The sequence below is a fragment of the Electrophorus electricus genome, chromosome 4, assembly GCF_041902795.1.
Source record: "Electrophorus electricus isolate QZ-2024a chromosome 4, ASM4190279v1, whole genome shotgun sequence".
In the NCBI taxonomy this organism is placed as follows: domain Eukaryota; kingdom Metazoa; phylum Chordata; class Actinopteri; order Gymnotiformes; family Gymnotidae; genus Electrophorus; species Electrophorus electricus.
In genome coordinates, this window is record NC_137500.1 from 7,870,878 (window position 1) to 7,889,508 (window position 18,631).

At 40.7% G+C, this 18,631-nt stretch overlaps 3 protein-coding genes across 3 annotated transcripts; 2 read left to right on the forward strand and 1 right to left on the reverse strand.

Annotated features, from left to right (window-relative positions):
• Nucleotides 1-495: 495 nt before the first annotated feature.
• Nucleotides 496-4,427, reverse strand: LOC113571877 (fibulin-7). Its single transcript, XM_081713836.1, is given in 10 exon segments — nt 496-908; nt 910-1,083; nt 1,465-1,600; nt 2,008-2,205; nt 2,394-2,543; nt 2,726-2,775; nt 2,777-2,897; nt 3,290-3,447; nt 4,072-4,092; nt 4,417-4,427. Coding segments are annotated over 10 exon segments (1,203 nt in total). The 3' UTR covers nt 496-724.
• A 1,871-nt stretch (nt 4,428-6,298) lies between these two features.
• Nucleotides 6,299-14,338, forward strand: LOC145657631 (uncharacterized). The gene is made up of 7 exons (XM_081713852.1): nt 6,299-6,483; nt 6,983-7,058; nt 11,063-11,229; nt 11,839-11,952; nt 12,364-12,485; nt 12,933-12,975; nt 14,130-14,338. The coding sequence occupies exons 1-6, from the start codon at nt 6,447-6,449 to the stop codon at nt 12,960-12,962; spliced, it is 546 nt and encodes a 181-aa protein (XP_081569978.1). The 5' UTR covers nt 6,299-6,446; the 3' UTR covers nt 12,963-12,975; nt 14,130-14,338.
• Nucleotides 14,339-15,824: 1,486 nt separating this feature from the next.
• Nucleotides 15,825-17,145, forward strand: urahb (urate (5-hydroxyiso-) hydrolase b). Its single transcript, XM_027001060.1, has 4 exons — nt 15,825-15,930; nt 16,499-16,642; nt 16,740-16,875; nt 16,998-17,145. Exons 2-4 carry the CDS (start codon nt 16,506-16,508, stop codon nt 17,085-17,087), a joined length of 363 nt encoding a protein of 120 aa, XP_026856861.1. The 5' UTR covers nt 15,825-15,930; nt 16,499-16,505; the 3' UTR covers nt 17,088-17,145.
• The last annotated feature ends 1,486 nt before the right edge of the window (nt 17,146-18,631 follow it).

The following is an 18,631-nucleotide window of genomic DNA, read 5'->3' on the forward strand; positions in this document are numbered from 1 at the left end:
TATCGGAATTCATGGTTCCCCCTCTTGAGTACCAGAAGTTTTTTGTGGTGTGTTTTGTTTTTTTTGTTTGTTTTTTTTATGTGCATCTTATCTTATGTGTGTAGGAGGGGACAGGGTGTGGTTTGTGGGTCTGTGTGTTGGAATAACTTGTTTAGCTCTCTGCACCATTAAAAGATGTGCATTGAGAAAAGGTCTGAGGTCTGGCCCCAGCAGTCTATCACTAGGGTGAAAGATTCTTTGGAGAAATTATTTTCTGCAGCTCCTGTTTTCCTGCAAACATCTCTACTCACTCACTGACGAGCAGGAGCTGCGTCTCTTGGAGGCCGCCCCTCAAGGTTAGGATTTGTTATAATCCAAAATAAAGAATAGTCTTTTTGGTTTGGCAGCATTGTTATTTGAAACCAATTTTAAGCATTTAAAATTTGAAGGTGCTATTCTTTCACTCTGAAGTACTTAACCAAAAATATTGCAAGCATTCTTGTTTGTCTCAAATGTTTTAAGAGGAATGGCACAACAGTTACATTATAAAGTAAAACAAATTACATATTAAAGATATAAAAATACTGAAAGTAAAGCAATTGCAGAAATGTAAAGCTTCTATTTTTACTGTGGACAGTGACACCTGTAAAGCAAGTATTAAATGGTTCTATCTTATGCCAGAATTTCAGCTTGTTCTCCAGTGAGCCTTGACATCAGCCAGTCCATCACTTGCTCCCTCTCTGTTTCAGAAGCTGTACGGGGACACGAAGAGCACGACCTTGGTGACGTACCGCCCGAGCAGCGTTCTGCTCTCTAGCTCGCTCATTTCCACCTCAGCCTCCAGCAGGCCAGGGCCTTGGACGGGCTCCAACAGCATCAGTTGCCCGCTCTGCCTTCCCGAGCGCTGCGCGGTGAAGTGGGCTGTCCCGTCTCCCCAGCAGGCCGAAGCGCAGGGTGTTGACCAGCACAGGCACTGCAGACAGCCTGAAGAGCACCCGGGGCGTGGTCATGTTGGACACGATGGACATGAAGTGGAGGTTGACAGAGACAGGAGCCTGGACACAGGCTTTCTCCCCGTGCATGCAGGGATTCCGTACACAACGCCTAGAACAGAGAGCAAGTGCAGGGCCGAGCAAAGGAAAGATACTGCTTTGCATTACATACCACAGACTAGGATTCCTAACTTTTACACTGAGCTGGGTAGGCTGTGATGTACTGCATTCATGTATCCTTCAACCAATAAATGTTTACCCAGGGCTTTCTTGTGATGGAAACGTGAATCACATGTGCCATGTGATATATATCAGTCAAGTTCTGCTGTTTAAATCTGCTACCTTTTAAGGGTAGCTCAGCAGTTAACGTATTAGACTAGGACTCAGAAGGCTGCTGGTTTAAGCCCTACTACTACCACAATTGTTCAAATTGTAGTCAGTCACAGTTGTAAGTCGCTTTGGATATAAGCATCTGCTAAATGTAAATGCTTACAGAGGCGAGGTCTTGATATAGGATGCGTTACGGAAGTGCGGGCACTTGACCTCCATGCATCGGTGACCTCCGCATGTGTTCACACACACCTGCTCATGTGTACAGTTATGAACTCCTCTCTCACACTCATCAATGTCTGTGTTTAAAATGGTGAAGAAAACAATTTGGGGACAAGTTAGTTCTTATTTGAAGCATCTAATGAGTTGACAGGAAAACTCCGTGGTTAATTTCCTTCATTGGGCCAGCGTTCAGCTAAACATGGCTCCTGTCATAAACCGTGTTGTGTTAAGTAGCTGCCCTCTCAAACAGCTAATTTATTGAAGCTATTAATATCTGTCCTACTTGCAAATTAACCATTAAAAAATGTAAGACTGGTGTCCAGCAATGCTCCTGGGATGGTACCCTTCCCATATATGGCAGGAACCACACTACAGGAGACTAGATGGAGCATGGTGAACACCTCTGGTATAAGAAATGAAGTCCTGCCACATAGATGGAAGTAAGCGCACGCAGTTCCATAATAATGTGAAGGCGGTCACAGACCCTGGCAGTTCCTGCTATCTCTGCTGAGACTGTATCCCTCAGGACATGCACAGTGGTAGCTCCCAGCTGTGTTCATGCAGGTGTGCAAGCACAGGCGACCAGGCTGAGTCAGGCGGAAGAGCTCACATTCATCAATGTCTGAAACACAGGTTCCACGGGATTGTTTTTTTACACGCATGGGAAAAACCACCCTGTTGCCTCGAAAACGTTTTGACTGCTTTGCACTTGTTGTAGAACGTACTTTGATTAGAACATGATCCAAAAGCCGCACTAATGCAAACATCAGCAGTCTGCACTGGTACAGGTTATGAGTGGCTCTGGCCTCAAGGGGTGCATGGATACAACTATACAGAAAGGGGGAGCTGATGCTGAGTCTACGGTCTTACTGTGAATGGTACAGTAAAACCCGGACTCACTCTCTACCTGCTCAATGCAGCGGGAGGGGCGCACGTAGGCTGAGATTAAGGTCAGGGAAGAGGATGAAGCAGACGAGGGCAGAGAGGAAGTAGTATCATTGTTTATTCCAGCATCTACAACTGAGGGAGAGAATTAGGAGACTGATGAACAAATCTGAAGAGTTCATAGGAAGTCGAAAAAAAAAACAAAAAAAAAACTTACCTGTAGAATTATCGGGCTATTTTACAATCCCAGAAACTAAATGTGTAAGAATAAATGTTAACTAAAGCACAGTGTGTTGATTATCAATTGGTAAGTGTACTCTTGCAGGCTGCCCTTTCTCCACTCCACTTGAGCGAGCCCAGACACACTGGTATTCGGGCCTGAGAGCTGAAAACCAGGTTGGCAGAGGGAGTGAACTTCATGGCCCAACGGGAACACTCTGCCCAGAATCCTGCCATTGGCTAGTGGCTCTGGCAGTGGACACACTGCTGCTGGTGAAACGGACAAGACAGATATAGAGGTAACACAGAAAAGACATGGGAGCAAAACTGAATGTTCACACATATAATGCTCATGTTAAGGTGTCTCCTCAAATTTGAATGTAGCCTACCTCAAAATTATATTGGTTAATGCTACTGACATGTGACTACATGTATTTAGCACTGTGTAAACTACTTTCACATCTTTGCTTACAGAGTTCATATGAATGTATCACATTTGCTGGTGTTGCTGCCCTGTTTGGCTGTGCTGTTCTTGCCTGTGCTGGTGTTGCTGCCCTATTTGGCTGTGCTATTCTTGCCTGTGCTGGTGTTGCTGCCCTGTTTGGCTGTGCTGTTCTTGCCTGTGCTGGTGTTGCTGCCCTGTTTGGCTGTGCTGTTCTTACCTGTGCTGGTGTTGCTGCCCTCTTTGGCTGTGCTGTTCTGTAGCAGGTTGAGTTTCTTGCGGAGGCTGCGGAGGGTCTGTACATAGGAGGTCTCATGAGCCAAGAGCACCTTATGGACCTGCCGTACAGTGCTCTGGAGCTCCTGTCTGCTCACACACCTATGACATTCCAGTTATACAGTGAATAGTTAAAGACTTTTGATATCAAATTATAATCATATTACTGCTGATTTGGTTGCCCATTTCATGGCATTTAAGGGGTTAATCATACCTCTTATGACTTTCATAGAGAAAAGTAGTTATGCAGTGATTCCAACCTTTCACATCTTTGCTTAGACCAGGAACAATAGCAATTATAGTCTAATAGATTCTATGATGTAATCTAAAACTCCCCACTATAAAAAGTAGGCCAAAGTGAAAAACAGGCATGCACTCTGAATATTGCTCTCCCTTGCCACAATCCATCTAAATTGCACAGGGGGGAACACATTCTATGTATTTATTACCAATTATAACAAATATAGTAAAACATGCATTTTTTCAATGTGCACTAGGAAAAAACATGAATGCACGCACGCACACACACACACACACACACACACACACACACACACACACACACACACACAGGATAAAGGATTTCAGATCAGTGCGATGAGCAGGAGCAGTCTAACAGTGGAGAATAATAATATAATATATAAGTTCTATAAAAGTTTTCTACTTATATATCACACACACACACACACTATGTATTAATTGGAAGATGTGTAATTCAACACTTACCTGGCTCTGAGATATGAGGATCTGGCATGTGAAAAAAAATAAACAGAAAGACGAGAACACGAAACATCCTAGCAAAGGGGGGGGGGGGAAATCGAAAACACTTCGAAATGTCACTTTTCGACAATTTCCTCTTTAAATTCAGTTTACATGTGCCTTAAATAATACTTAAGCCTATTAAGTAATACTTGATCCTATTTCTTAAACGCAGCGGTCCCTTTGACGCGCTAGGCAGCGAAGCGATGTATTTGGCTTTATAAAAGCGAAAAACCACCTCAGTGCGGCAGCATTCTGCGCGTCTGAAAGGCGCGAAATGGAAAGCTGGAAGCACACACGTTAACGCCTCGCCTATCTGTCATTACGAGAGAAGTGAGCAGCGTATCTTTAATACAAGTTCTGCCTTTTTTACAGTAGGCGACTGTAAAACGGCCAAGATCAGTTTATAATCGTGAATAAATGGACAAGGAAATTCTAAACTTCCAGTACGCTAATAGGTATGATATCTTTGAAGTATACATTAAGAATGCGATGAATTCCTAGCCAAAACTATTTTGAATGTAGCATAAATGCTGGCTTACAACCAGAACAAGCAAAAGGAGAACCCCCAAACGAACAAATAAGACGTTTCCTTTCATAAAACGGAAACAAGCTATAGGGTGTACAGTCATTGTGTACAAGTCTACTACTGTAAACAATTTAAATTATTGCAATTAAAAAGGCCATATCCTGCATATGACTTCACTACATCTGTCTCACAAGGTTTTGGTGAATTCATATAGAATGTATATTTTGAGTTTACATAAAGATAGTACATTTTACTTTTTATGATTAAGTGCAGTCAGATGCTGAAAAGAATCACACACAGAATGTCAGAATATAGATCCACGCACAATTTGAGAAAACATACTTGAATCCTTTAGTTAATACATACAGATTTTAATATAACCTTTTAAGACTTTAGTGCAAGCCCTTTAATAACTCAAGAATATTATGGAATTTTTGACTTCAGATTTTAACAAATATTATTAATATTATATTACTCAAGCAAAGTAAAACTACAAGTAATGATTTGTGTACTTCTCTCAACCCTGATAACTTGTATAAATTCTGTGTGTGTGTGTGTGTGTTCTGTTGCGTGGCCTCAGGTCATTCATCTGCTGCATCTTATCTCCTGCTCCCTCAGTGTCTCTGCCAACAGGGAATTTATGGCTCTCCTTCGTTCTGTAGGGCAGAACCTTCCGTGGAGTATTGATCACATTACAGTATGGGGACCCCACAATGACACTGTGGTAGTATCTGTGAGGATGGATGCCATAATCTGATTAGAATATTAACAGCGTCTCCTGTTGTTTAGACATGTTACTGTGACGTGTGGCGTGTGTCACAGGCATGTCCTTCATGCTTATTCAAACTATTTTGCTCAGCAGTAATTCATTGGCTACCCTTACAGTCAGACATAATCCTGACATGTTGCAACTTCAGGCATCCCATGTAACAGCTTCATAAACATGCTTAAGAACTTTTATCTGATCAACGTTTTAAAAACTCTTTCTAAATGTGTTTGAACACTGTTGCTCCCTCTGAGTGTGTGCTGTCTCCTAGCACACAGAGCAGTAAGGAGTGATGATGATGATGATGATGATGATGACGAATAGCTTGGCCCAAAGTTGTTTGTGCTAGTGTTTCACAAATGGCTATATGCATACTCCCTCCGTGACTGGCACGCAGAGAGCACAGCAGACGGCACTCAGTTCCGTGCAATACTGCAGGGACGAGACTTAAGGCATCAAGTAGAATTAATGGGCTTTCAAAAGCCATAAGAGAAAGTCATTCAACTAGATCTTTTTTAATAGGAAAGGCCAGCTGTGATTGAAATCATTGTTTCACTGATTTTCATAATATGGTATCTGTGATGAACTGTGATACATCTAAAGGAATATGTGCTATTTGTACTGTAGGATCTTTATTTTACATTTGTTTATCATTCTTCCTCCCTGTCTGCTAAAAATGGAACAATCCAGACTCAAAATTTCAACCCCCCCCCCCCCCCATGTATTTGCTGCATTGCATTCATGGTATAACCTGACAGTACAACTCCAAAAACACAGTTATTGACTCAATAATAAGTACTTCATTATCATTCTCACTATATAGCTATCTCTCTAGCTTTCTTTTCCTCTCTCTCCTGATTTCTCTACTTCTCTCTCTCCCCCTGCCTCCATCTCTCTCTCCCTCTCTCTCTCTCTCTCTCTCTCTCTCTCTCTCTCCTGCTCTTACTCTCACTTGCGTACACACACAGGCAGTGTGTTATGAGGAAATCTACAGACAGCCTCTTTTCACACTGATGGTTATTTGCCTGAATTTTCCCCAGTTTGCAAATGACCCTCTTCAGGAGTGACAATCGCAGCATAAAATGTAAGTCTGAGCCAATTGACTACAATTTTGGCATTACTTTTAGTCTTTGTTCATCTTTTTTATCTCTGAGGTTTCCATGGTCTTTGCTGGAGGTACCTTGGAGATGTGTACACAGCTAGCTATAAGCAGTGTCTCTGCCAACAGGGATTTTATGGTGGATAAAATAAGTGTGTGACTATCAATTTTAGGTCTCTTTTCACTCTCTTTTCACTCTTGATGCAGGTGTTTTACTACAGTCATTACAAGGAAAATAGACAATATCATTCAGACAATGACATATAATTACCCTCCTAGCAAACGTTTTGCAGGAGATTTACATGATCCAAGAGATTTATTAATCTTTTGCAAATGTACTTACTCAGATAATAGTTAATTATATGGTTTGCAAATTTCAGAAGTGTAAAAATGTTGTGCATGTCTTCTGGATATAGACTCACATCTCTTCATCTCTGCGCTGTCCTGTCCATACACCAGAATAAAAAATGCTTTCTTTCCCTAGATATTAGCATGGCTGGGGATCTGAAGTCCTGCATATATCGAGCAGGGGTGAAACGTACCAGTGATGATGAGTACAGGTGCACATCCCACATACAAACACACACATACGCGCACACAGACAGTAGCAGAGACCGACCCTGGAACATTCAGACCAGTTGATCTATTCTTGAGCATGAAAAGCATAATAACAGAGTTATTGTCTTCATTCCAACAGTATGTAAAGCTCTGCTGCACCAGCCACCAGGATGTGTTGAGTTCCTGTGTTTTCTTTGCTTGCTTGTTAGATAAGATTTTGGATCTGTCCTCATTCATGCTCAGTTGCATCTCTTAGTGTTTCCTCTAATGCACACAGTCTGTCCTCTTCTATGTTCCTCTCAGCCACAGTAGTACTGTACCTTCAGAAATGAACAGGAATTGCTGGTGCATCTGTGAACATAACCCTGTTTCATATTGACTGTGACAATGTCTACTGTAACAAAAAATACTGTCAGCTTTTTTACATTTCATGGAGGTGGAAGAACAGAGCAGGACTACGGAGAGTAGAAAGAGGCTTGAGACGAGGTTTTTTTTCTGTCTTTTTCTAGCTGATTTTCTCGGGGTTCCTCTCACTCCGTCTCACTGTCTCCTCCATTCCCTCAGTGGTGAGCTTGTGGGGCTTCAGCAGAGCCTTCTCCAGCTTGCCTCTAGCTCTGTACTGTCCAGTCTGGAGCTGTCATGGGTCCTCATTAGTTTGGGTTACGCAGACGTGAGGCATGCCTGGACAGGCAGAGTTGCAGTGGGTTCACAGGTTGGAGCTCCTGCACTGAGACCTGGCTAGAGGCTGCAGAGAAAACACCAATATGGTTTCATTTTGAGGAACGTTCTCTGTGTCTATGTTCCCTGTGGCTCTGTGTTCTCTTTTAGGTACAGTGAGGTGGATTTGAAAATGTCTGGATGAATCTGGGTGTCACTGTTGACAAAGAAAGTGAGGCTTGTTCTTTGAGTGGTACATTTTATCTGGGAAATTACATATAAATGGCAGTTTTTAGATCTCACTTGTAGAATCATTCATTCTAAAAACATATTTAGACTTTAACTGTATTTCCTTTGCCTGTGACATCAAATCTCTCTGATTCAGGCTGCCTTTTATCTTCTGCACTTCTGTTGCTGATCCTTGAACAGGCTCGCTCAAAGCAGCTGCTCATGGTCCATTTCACCTTATTATAATTTCAATCTCTTCGCCTGCTCACATGCATTCAGCACATGATAGTCTGCATCTGTTGTTCATCTGAATCTCGGCACAGACATATTTGGGCCTGCAGCCTGTTTTTCTTATTCCATTTTGTTTTCTGCTGAGGTCTCGCCTTTCCTTGCATGTCCTTTTCATTAAAGAACTTGGAGGTGTGTCCCCCACCCAAGTAGTCAAGCATTAGTAGACAGAAAGGCTGTTAGGCAGACAGCTCTGGACTCTGACTGCATTTGTAGTTGATGTCCCTTGGGCAGCTCATCTTCAAAAAGAGCTTCTTAAAAGAAAATCTGGAGTCCCGCATATCAGTGGGATTGATAGAGAAGATGATATGCAAAAGCATCTGTAAAACATTGTGAGAACCCGTTAGCTGATGGACGATGCTCATGTGCTTTCCGTAAGACTAAGACAGAAACGTGCCTTGTTTTCTGCTTCAGAAATGAAGCCAAAGAAGTGTGAGCCTGCAGTGAGGTCAGTGCTACGGGCAACCTACGGTTGGGCTCATACTGGCTTTGTTCAGGCAACGCTCTCTGGTGGCTGACAGCAGGATGGAGATGGCCGCTGGAGCATGGGCTGTGAATATCGTCACAGTCTGACTTCCTCCAGTGCCATTCTAATGCTCTGCATCCATTCTGTGAGAAAGCTGTGGGAGCATTAGGGGTGAAAGAGGCCTGACTCTCACTGAAGCTCACATTAGACCTCGCCTGAAGTCTGTGCGTCATTTTGTCATTATTTGACACTGGCTTTGAAAAAAGGGAGGAAGGAGATGGTAGGTATTGGAGGTAGCACACGCCAAAATCCTTTTCCTCTCCAACAGCTATTTGGTTTTCGTCATTTGATTAATGATAATAATAAATTATTTCTTAATGCCATCAAAGATACTACAAATGAATGAAAAAAAAAACAATAGTCACAGTACATTGGTCTGAAAATCCACACCTCTGTCCACACCATCTCTAATCTGCTATGGGTAATATATGTCCATTATGAGAGGATAGACTGTTGACAATATTCAATAATTGTATCACAGATTTGCACAGTATTGACAACCTGATTAATTTTCTGTCATCTTTTTGCAACTTTTATAATTACAAGCTACTAAAAATTACAAACTTCCCTTTAGATGGCTTTTGCATTGAATCTTTGACAGAAGAGTTAGTGGATCATAACAGAATGGATCGGGGTATAACAGGATGGATAATGTATGCTTTGGGTTTTATTTGCCTGTTTTTGCACATTGAAAAAATGAATTATTATGACAACTACTTCATTAGTTGCAAGCAAAAGCAATTTTTTTTTCTCCATAGAGATAAATTGAAAATGTTTTGTGTGCCTGAATTCCTGTGTGTGTGTGTGTGTCTGTGTGTGTCTGTGTGTGCATGCAGATACGAAGGTCTTCCATGTGCTGATGCTTACCTGTGTGTAATTGAATATATGTCTGTTTTGTGTACAGTCTAATCGCAGTATTATATTGCTGATCTGGGAATGTTTGCTAGCATCGCAAAAGACAGTTTGAGCTGAGTTTGCGTCTTAAACTGTATATATTGTAAAGCATAATTTTAGCTTCATTGTCAGACGATATGTTCTGAATAGGGCAGATTTTTTTTAAATGAATTTTTAGCAGCACACAAAGCTGTTGTGATTGTGTGATTAGCATGTAACATTTCATGTGCAGATTTGTTTAAGGAGATGTGTGCAACTGGCATGAAATAACTCCTCCATTAGGCTCGCTCATGCTCCTGTAGTCATGCTTTGTTTCAGCGCTGCTCTCTCCCCAGTGTAAACTTTCAGTCTGGATTGATCGATCTGGGTTTCCCCTAGGGAGCACGCATCTGTGTTACGTGCAGGCAAGGCACAAAACTATATATGCAAAGAAAAAGAGTGGAAGGACCCATCATGCCAGTTGGAAGTAGGCTACATAGTGTGTGATCTGAGCTCTTCATCTCACTCAGTCTCACACAGAAGGGTTCAGTGTTTTTTCTACATAACTGTGTGCTCTGCTGATCTGTATATATTTGCAGTTCTGGAGCACTAACAGATGCGCTAGTGCTGAGGCGTTTGTAGTCCTAGCTGCACATTCTAGAGCAGAATGATCTGTGGAGCACAGAGCCTATGATGAGAAAGACCATGGCCCAATGACTTTACCATTCCTGCTTTCCTAGAGTTTGCTCCACTGATGAGCTGCGGTACCCACACTGGTGCCAAAATGTTTTACAGCAGTACACAAATCACCATAGATATTGCATATGGTTTAGAGAAGAGTGGAGCTAGTTATTGTTTAGACAGATAGACTGGAGTAGCAATCAGGGAAATGAACCATAAGGGAGCAGTTTGTAACTGGATGGAAAAAAGCTTATTAGCTTTAGAGAACCTGCATAATTTTATGGGAGATAAATCTTCAGATGGTGTATAGAATATTATGGCAGCATTTCACAATCTCCAGAATTTTTATCTCCATAAAAATTTGCTTTTCAATGAACATGATTTTGTAATGGTTTAGAGTCTTTCCAGGGTTGCATGATATGCAAACCTAACAGATGAATGGCTTTTTACAATATGCAGTGGTAAGTAAAGTATATACCACTTCATCATCTTCTCTTATGTGAATGGCATTGCGTAATGTATGTAACCAAGAGAAGTTGCTTTTGGCTAGCATAATTATCACAGCATAAAATCAGTGGAGATAACAACACACACACACACACACACACGCACGCGCACACACACACACACACACACACACACACACACACACACAGGATTAGGATGCTAACTCCAATTGCAATCTGAGGAAAGAAGCTAAACTAAGCTTACCAGATCACTAGCCTAACGTGTTTAATGTGATTTCCTCCATAGGGCTTTTAATTACCATGCTCCTGTTCTGGTGAATGGCTTCAGTGCTACAAAGCGCCCACGTTCTTCTTCGTCCTCGTCCTCGTCCACCTGTTCAGCCGTGCGCTGCAGTGGGCAGCTGACCACACCCAGGACCAGGACTGGCTGCTACATCCCCAGAGCAGCTCACTGTGAGAATGGAAACCCAAGCAGCCAAGCTGGGATCTCTGAAAACCATCATTCTTAAACTGTGTTTTGAAATATGCTAGGAAGCTCAAATGATCTTGTTCCCCAGTGTTGCTCTCTGTCTCTCCGTCATTATATGAACTGTGTTAATCATATGAATGAGCCAGCTGCCTGAGGAGGTGCGGTCTGTTTGTCTGTGCGCATGCATGTTTCCCAGTTGCCAAACTCAGGAAGGTTCCATCATTAAACTCCTCACCACCACTGGGCCTACTCCCCAAGTCATCAAACCACACACAATTATACCAAATTAATAGTGCATTGCCCATTAGAAAGGTTCATACTGTTTTATTCCAGGCTCTGATAGTTTTTAGTGCTGGTGGATCAAAGGGAATGAGTTTGCCTTTGTAGACGTGAGGTCAGAACAGCCTTGTAATAGCTGCTGTGCCGGAACGTGTTGTTAACTCTGCTAGAATAGGAGGGGGTATGTGTGAGGTGTTATCACGGTGTGGACGAGAGCTTGAGAGCTTTGCTATCTGTACCATTAGATGCCATTTTGTGGCACAACTCTGACAAGGAATGGAAAAGCCCCACTGCTCTCTTCTTCCTGTGTGCAGTGAGAATGGAGGAGCTGCAGTGTATTAAGAGTGAGTTGAAGGTGATAAAGAATCAGCTTGACGCGCTGCTAGACCGTCTGGAGCAGATGGACACGCGGAGCAGAAACAGGCCTGGTACTGTAAACATCACTGTTTGGCTCAGTACTGGGAACTGTGTGCCTGGGGGTACTATGTCAATTATACTCCTGTCAAAGGTAGTCTAGGAGTAGTACATTTTTCTTTTTTCCATTTTAGTATACATGCACTTAGCTGCCCATTACTGCCCTAATTGCCCTGACTGCAGTTTTTCTAAATCAGTCATCTTACATTTGCCAGACATCACAATTACCTGTGATCAGTGAATCCGCTGCATATGTGTATATCTGACTTATGCTGCATATTCTGTGGCATTACACCACACTATCAAGGCATGGGGACTGCTGATCAAGTGAGAGCAAACCTTAAGAACTTTTCCTTTGCACTGACTATCTTTTGTGTTTACGTGTGTGTTTATGGGTGTGGTGTGTGTGAACGTGTGTGAGTCAGAGAGTAGGCTGAGCCACTCTCCAGTCTATGACTCAGTGAGTAGTGTGGAGGGTTCATCTCACAGTCCCCTCAGGGATTGGCTGGGTCCTGAGGCTGGAGAAGCCCGCAGTGAAGAGAGACAGGTAGGTCACTTTTCTGTTAGACGTCACCATACCTGTCTTTACAGGTAGGTCCTCCTTAAGACCTTCTCCAGTATCACATCATCTTTCACTTAAGACATTTTTCAACATTTAATTTATTTTTGTGTGATTCTGCAGTTCTGCTTTGTTTGCTTCTTCTGCTAAACCCCACTAACACAGATAAGGACCAGAATAATCGTAATCAAACACAACTACACTACAGCGTCCCCAGATCTTTCAGATAAAAACAGTAAACAAAATGGCCTTTACACTTCTGCTGTTTGAGTTAATCATGATATTGTAATTACTCTATCAGATGTTTACGACACCAGATGATGAGACAGCATTAAATTCAACTGCCAAACATGTGTTGTGTTATACAGCAATTGTGCTTAGCTGTGAAAGTTTCTTAAAGTTTCTAACTTTTAGTGTGCTTGTTTACTCCTACAGATGAACCATCACAAGCTGTATTATATATGAGAGTTGAATTCAGGTAAGGAAAGTGGTTTACTGCTTCATAAAAGGGAAAGGTGTGAAATTGTTAATTTCCCCCTGGCATTAAACAGTAGAGGCCGCAGTCAATTTTGCAATTTGATTCCCAATGCCAACAAATATTTTATAATATATACCATTAAAAGCCATGTTAAAACATTAATTTTTCCAGTGTTAGGTCAGAATCTGTAGTTCTTGCACATATAATATAAATTTAAGCACTTCTAATCAGCCCAGGTTCAGTTAAACAACATGAAAGGCAAAATCCAAATGGACTGCAGGATTCCTTGGGATAGTATGAGATATTAATCCTTGAGATATTATATTTTTCTAAAAATTAAATGTGTATTTGTTGTATACAGTGTGTCATCCAAATTTCTGGAGCTCCAAAAAGGTCCCCAGATTAAGGAGGACAACCCATTTAATTATCAACTCCACTTGGTTCTCTATTTTAAGTGATAGTAACTCCTCCTTCATCTCATTCCAAACACAAGGATAATATTTCAAAGAGGTCAGGAAAGCCTGTGAGAGCATTCCATTTGGTCACAAAACGTAAAACAACAACAGCAACAAAAAACATTTTTTTGTTGTCACACACTTCCCTTCCTTCGAAGTCCTTGCTGACCGAAAGCTCCCTAGTGTCTGCTGGCCCGCTGAGAAAATAAATTAATAAATAGTCAGGGATCGGGCGGGAGCTATTCATTTTTGAAAGTGAGTGTTCCTCAAAACAACTTTATCCTTTGCAGCAAGTACTCAACCCAGGCCTACACATTAGCCTACTCAGTCAGAGACCCAACTGGCACAGCTGATTTTGAGCCTGGACCCTAATACTGGGACACAGTACCAGGCAATGTTGTTAACAGGACTACTACAAGGCAGCAAGCAGCACATTCCTACATTAAAATACTACACTTATATGTACTCCATACAGTAGTAGATCTATTATTTTATTTTGAAAGGACAATAAAAGGAATTTGGGACATCTGGCAAATAAGAGGAGAGTAACCCAACCAACCCTATTATTACATAACATCTGAAGGCACCGTCTGGAAAATACTGTCAAATTACCTTTAAAATCATGTGTATTGAACATATACAATTTGTAGATTTAAATAAACATTTGAAAATTAAGCTGTGATTTTGGAATAATTTCAGATGAAGTCAGCATCCACAGATGATACACAGAGACATTGGATTGAAAATACATGAAGAAGAGGCTTCCACTTCAATGCAGCTTCAGTGTTACACCATGAAAATGGTTCCACCATGTCAGAGCACAAAATCTTCAAAACACTTATCAACACAATTGTACTGTATATTTATTAGAATGTAGAGTTTAGCCATGTATGACTGTATTAAACCTATTGCCAACTCAACATTATTTTCTGGCCTGTTTTAATACACTATGCAGATTCAGCTCGACAAAGCATCATGGGTAAGCCCATGATAAGTATGAGCACTCGAGCTAATGGTCTAACCCAGGACAACTGTGCAACAGTTGTCTAAACAGAATTAGATGTGTATATTAACAGAATTTTCATTTAGTTTCTGCATATAGGTTATGAACATGCTTTTTCCAGGAGGTTATCTTAGTAACATTGATAAGCCTTATGTGGTTACTTAGCAAACAATGCTCAGCCTTATAAACACATGAATGTGTCGCATGAACAGCTCTTCCCTTGATAAGCAGTTAGTGATTTATGCTAGATGCTTAAAGCCACACTCATGCATTTGTTATTTTATATACATTACATTTCATGTGTGCTTATATTGATGGCTAAAGAAAGCTTTAAATATTTTATTGTCCCTGTCATCTTTGTGGGAGCAAAAATCTTAGGGATAGTTTAAGTGGTCACTCAAAAACAATATAAATATAAACAAACCTATCACTGCATTAAAATCTGATTCCTTGGGTCACTGGATGGGTTTTCACATTCAGAATTTTACTTCTAAATTTCAGGATAGAAATGTTCTTCTGTCCCCTTCCTGTAATGTTTCCCAGCGCAGCAGAGGATCTGTCACTTTATTTTGAAGCTCCTCACTATAGCTCCCACTCATGCTAGACTCCTCATTACTGCTCTCATTTGTATATACACACACAGCACTGTGCAAAAGTCTTAAGCACCCAGGCACACATAAATAAACATTATTACAAAAACATTAATGCAGTAAGGATTAGGCATCTTCTCACCATGATATATACATACACAGACAATGAAGGACCTCCAAAACATCTGAATCATCCTGAACTAAAGTACACTGGAATCTTCTTCCTATATACTGGATTTATATGTGCTTTTTTAAAATGTTGTCACTTAACAGCAATGGCAAGTGGAATGTTTTTTCTTGCTGTATAGAATATGGAATATAAATGTATATTATGGTGATGAAAGAAACATCATTTGCATTACATATAATATGTACTTTATACAAACCAACCCTAAAAATGCAAGCATAGCGAAAGTAGGTTTTGTTTTTTTCCTTTTTTTACATTTAAGCATGCAATACAAGAACAGTACTGTGTTCAACAAGACGCAAGACATTAGGGAATAACTTCATGTCAGCATTAATATTGCCTCACCCCAGACTAATCTTTTGTGGTGTTCTACTGTTTACACCAATGATCACACAGACCAAAGTCCAAAGTCCAGAGCATTTGGGTTTTTGTACCAAATAGGTTAAATTCGTATGTTAAGATGTTATGTTATGTTAAGATTGTTCTGAAATCTCTATTCTGAAAGAGATTGTAGTGAAATATGAAACCAACCCTCTTTTTTCCTTAAACATTAATCTGGGTGACTTGTTATTGATTAACTCATCACACTAAAATGCCCTAACATCAAACAGACAGGACAGCTCAGTGGGAATCTCCCTCATTTCACAGTCAGTACACGAAGACACCATCAACTTAGGTGACATCGGTGTTGACGACATATTGTCTCTCCACACAGGAAAGGTATGATATTTAAATTTTACATTTTTTTAATGTTTTCTTTTATACACTATGATCCACTCAAATACCCAGACCTGAAGAGACTTTACTGTAGCAACGTATTCCTCTTATTCAGGATATTAGATAGTAATGGATCAGCACCATGGACAGCACATCTATTTTAAAATGTACTCTTGGGCATGTGTTGTTTGAGAATCCATTTCTAACACTACTTGAAATAAGTGGAAACAAATGAACAGAACACTACAAGCCCCAGCCAAATTCTGATGCAGTAGGCATGCTAGTTTGGTTACTGAACAGTATAACAGTTGCAGGTAGAGAATAAGTTACTGATCATCACTACTACTACAGAATAAGGTAAAAATATATCTACTACAACACAAAGGTCCAGTTTCCTGGAAATAGATTAACCTTAGTCTTGGACTAAATTATAGCCATTGGGCAAAGGTAACTGGATTTCCATTTGAAATTCTTTTTACATTAGTCTTAGACATAATCTTTGCCTGGGAAATTGGCCCAATGTTTAAAGTACTTTAGTGAATAGCTTGTATCTGCAATCTTCACTGGACAGATACAGTATGGCAGCACCCACGCCTGGTGGTCCTCTTACTACCCATGTACTAAATACTGCAGATGGGGTTCCTGGAGCCCACATAGACCTCAGTGTGCATCGCTTGGACCCTAAGCTGGTCCTCTGGAACCTGATAACTCTAGGGTAGATACCTCTTCAGTTACCTCTCAGGTGCATAAAATGGCTACCACCACAAGAACCATTTATGTGTTGATTATTGTTCTTTTATGATCCATTTCAGAAGCACAGATGAGCACGGCCGTTGTTCAGGGCTAATCACCAAAGAGGCTTTCACTGCAGGGATGTATAAGATACGCTTTGAGACTGGGCAGTACTGGGAAAATTTGGGTCAAACAAGCTTTTACCCTTATGTTGAGGTGAGGATAACGGAACATTTAATTGTGCAATAGAAAAACAAAATGCAACATAATTAGCGCTGAGGACACAGGGATATGATATTGTAATGTGGAATACTAATGAAATGCTTATTTCCACCTAGATTGTTTTCACCATAACGGACCTTGACCAGACATTTCATCTGCCTCTGCTTCTCAGCAGATACGCATATACCACCTATAGGGGGAGGTAGTGAAGTACAAATGTCTGAATACAGACCTTCAGCAATAAACTGAATCACTTGTAGTTCAGTCACAAAGTTTATTTTTTCTTTTTCTTTTTTTTAATGCTTTAAAGAATCACTGATCTGCCAGGTGTCATGATAATTCTATTACCTGATCCATACAGAGTCATGTTAGAATAGTGTACCATATACAAATTTGTGACAAACCTGTTTTTCTAAATTGCTGACAAATACAACTTTGTTAAGGTTTTTATCCTGATTAAACCAATATTGAGAAGTGTAAAGTAATGAATAAGCAGATTAAGAAAAGCTACACTGAACAAACAGTTATTTAAGAGATGAAATACAGAATACTTCACAGACTGAGCTCCACAACTATCTATAATGGATCAATGATGTTTGGGTCTAGTATTGGAAGTGTAGGAAGCAATTGAAGGCAGCCTACTTGACTTGGTGTACTCTGAAATTTGTTGAAAAGTGTGTTCATCAATAACATAACGGAATGTGAGATCATCAGTGTTTGTACCATTATGGGTTTTGCACATCATTGGTTCTGGCTGAAAATGGTTTCAATAGTACCCACAAAAACAAACAAACAAAAATGCCCACAGTGTACCATTAAATAAGTTTCCATTAAATTATCCCCGTATCAGCCTGACGTTTAGGCTGGTCTGTGGATAACGTCACATGGAAGCATTTTGACAACATGCTAAATCTGAAAACATTTGCAAATATGAATATGAAATATGAAAACAAACATTTTGATACTAGGCATACAGACTACTATGCCTTTAGCAGTTCGAGTTTGGTAGAATTCGCATATAAAACACGCTTGTCCTCTAAATTGTCGGTCTGAAAGTTTCATTTAGTGGCCCGTGGATTTCCGAATTTAGAGAAAAATGACACCGTTCATTAGTGTTTCTGGTTTGTCCAAAAGTTGAGCTCAAATCGGTCAATCATGGCAGTTACCTTGGGCGTGTCCCTAACGAGGACTGAGACGACTGACGTAAGAAACAGACGGATTTCCTCACAGGTGAAATCCGTCCTCTAACCGATAGACGTTTAATTTGTTAATGATAACAGACAATATCCTCGGTTAAATGTCTAAGAAAAACGAGGAGCGGAGAATAACGGCTGGAAACTTTGACACTAGCTAGCTAGTTAGCTAACAAACATATACGAAGACCCAATTAACGTTATCCACCAAAGTTCACGTGAAATGTGATCGAGTGGAGAGAGTGAGGACTACCACAGTCGCAGTGTTTTGCTGAGTACCGAGTTATAACCTTGAACTAACTGCTAATAGTCTGTTTCATATTTGTAATAAGCCTTTTGCAGACAGCCCGCGCAAACTAAAGTGGCTAGCCAGGTATCTTAGCTTACTAGCTTTGACGTGAGCCTAGCTAGCTAACCTATTGCTCTTGATCTTCGACCCATTTCCCGCTGCAGCCAACCTTGACTTATCTTGATCTTACATTTTTTTCTGTTGGTGTGTGACCATACGCGTTTCTGTATACGAGGAAAAGATCCGTGTAGTTCAAGGATTAGGATTT

Coding starts and splice junctions, on each gene's coding strand:
- LOC145657631 (XM_081713852.1), top strand. CDS start 6,447: ATGACCCTCTTCAGGAGTGACAATCGCAGCATAAAAT. Junction 7,059..11,062: donor ACCAGTGATGATGAGTACAG/GTGCACATCCCA, acceptor TTTCCTCCATAG/GGCTTTTAATTACCATGCTC. Junction 11,953..12,363: donor GCGGAGCAGAAACAGGCCTG/GTACTGTAAACA, acceptor TGTGTGAGTCAG/AGAGTAGGCTGAGCCACTCT.
- urahb (XM_027001060.1), top strand. CDS start 16,506: ATGGCAGCACCCACGCCTGGTGGTCCTCTTACTACCCATGTACTAAAT. Junction 16,643..16,739: donor TGGAACCTGATAACTCTAGG/GTAGATACCTCT, acceptor GATCCATTTCAG/AAGCACAGATGAGCACGGCC. Junction 16,876..16,997: donor GCTTTTACCCTTATGTTGAG/GTGAGGATAACG, acceptor ATTTCCACCTAG/ATTGTTTTCACCATAACGGA.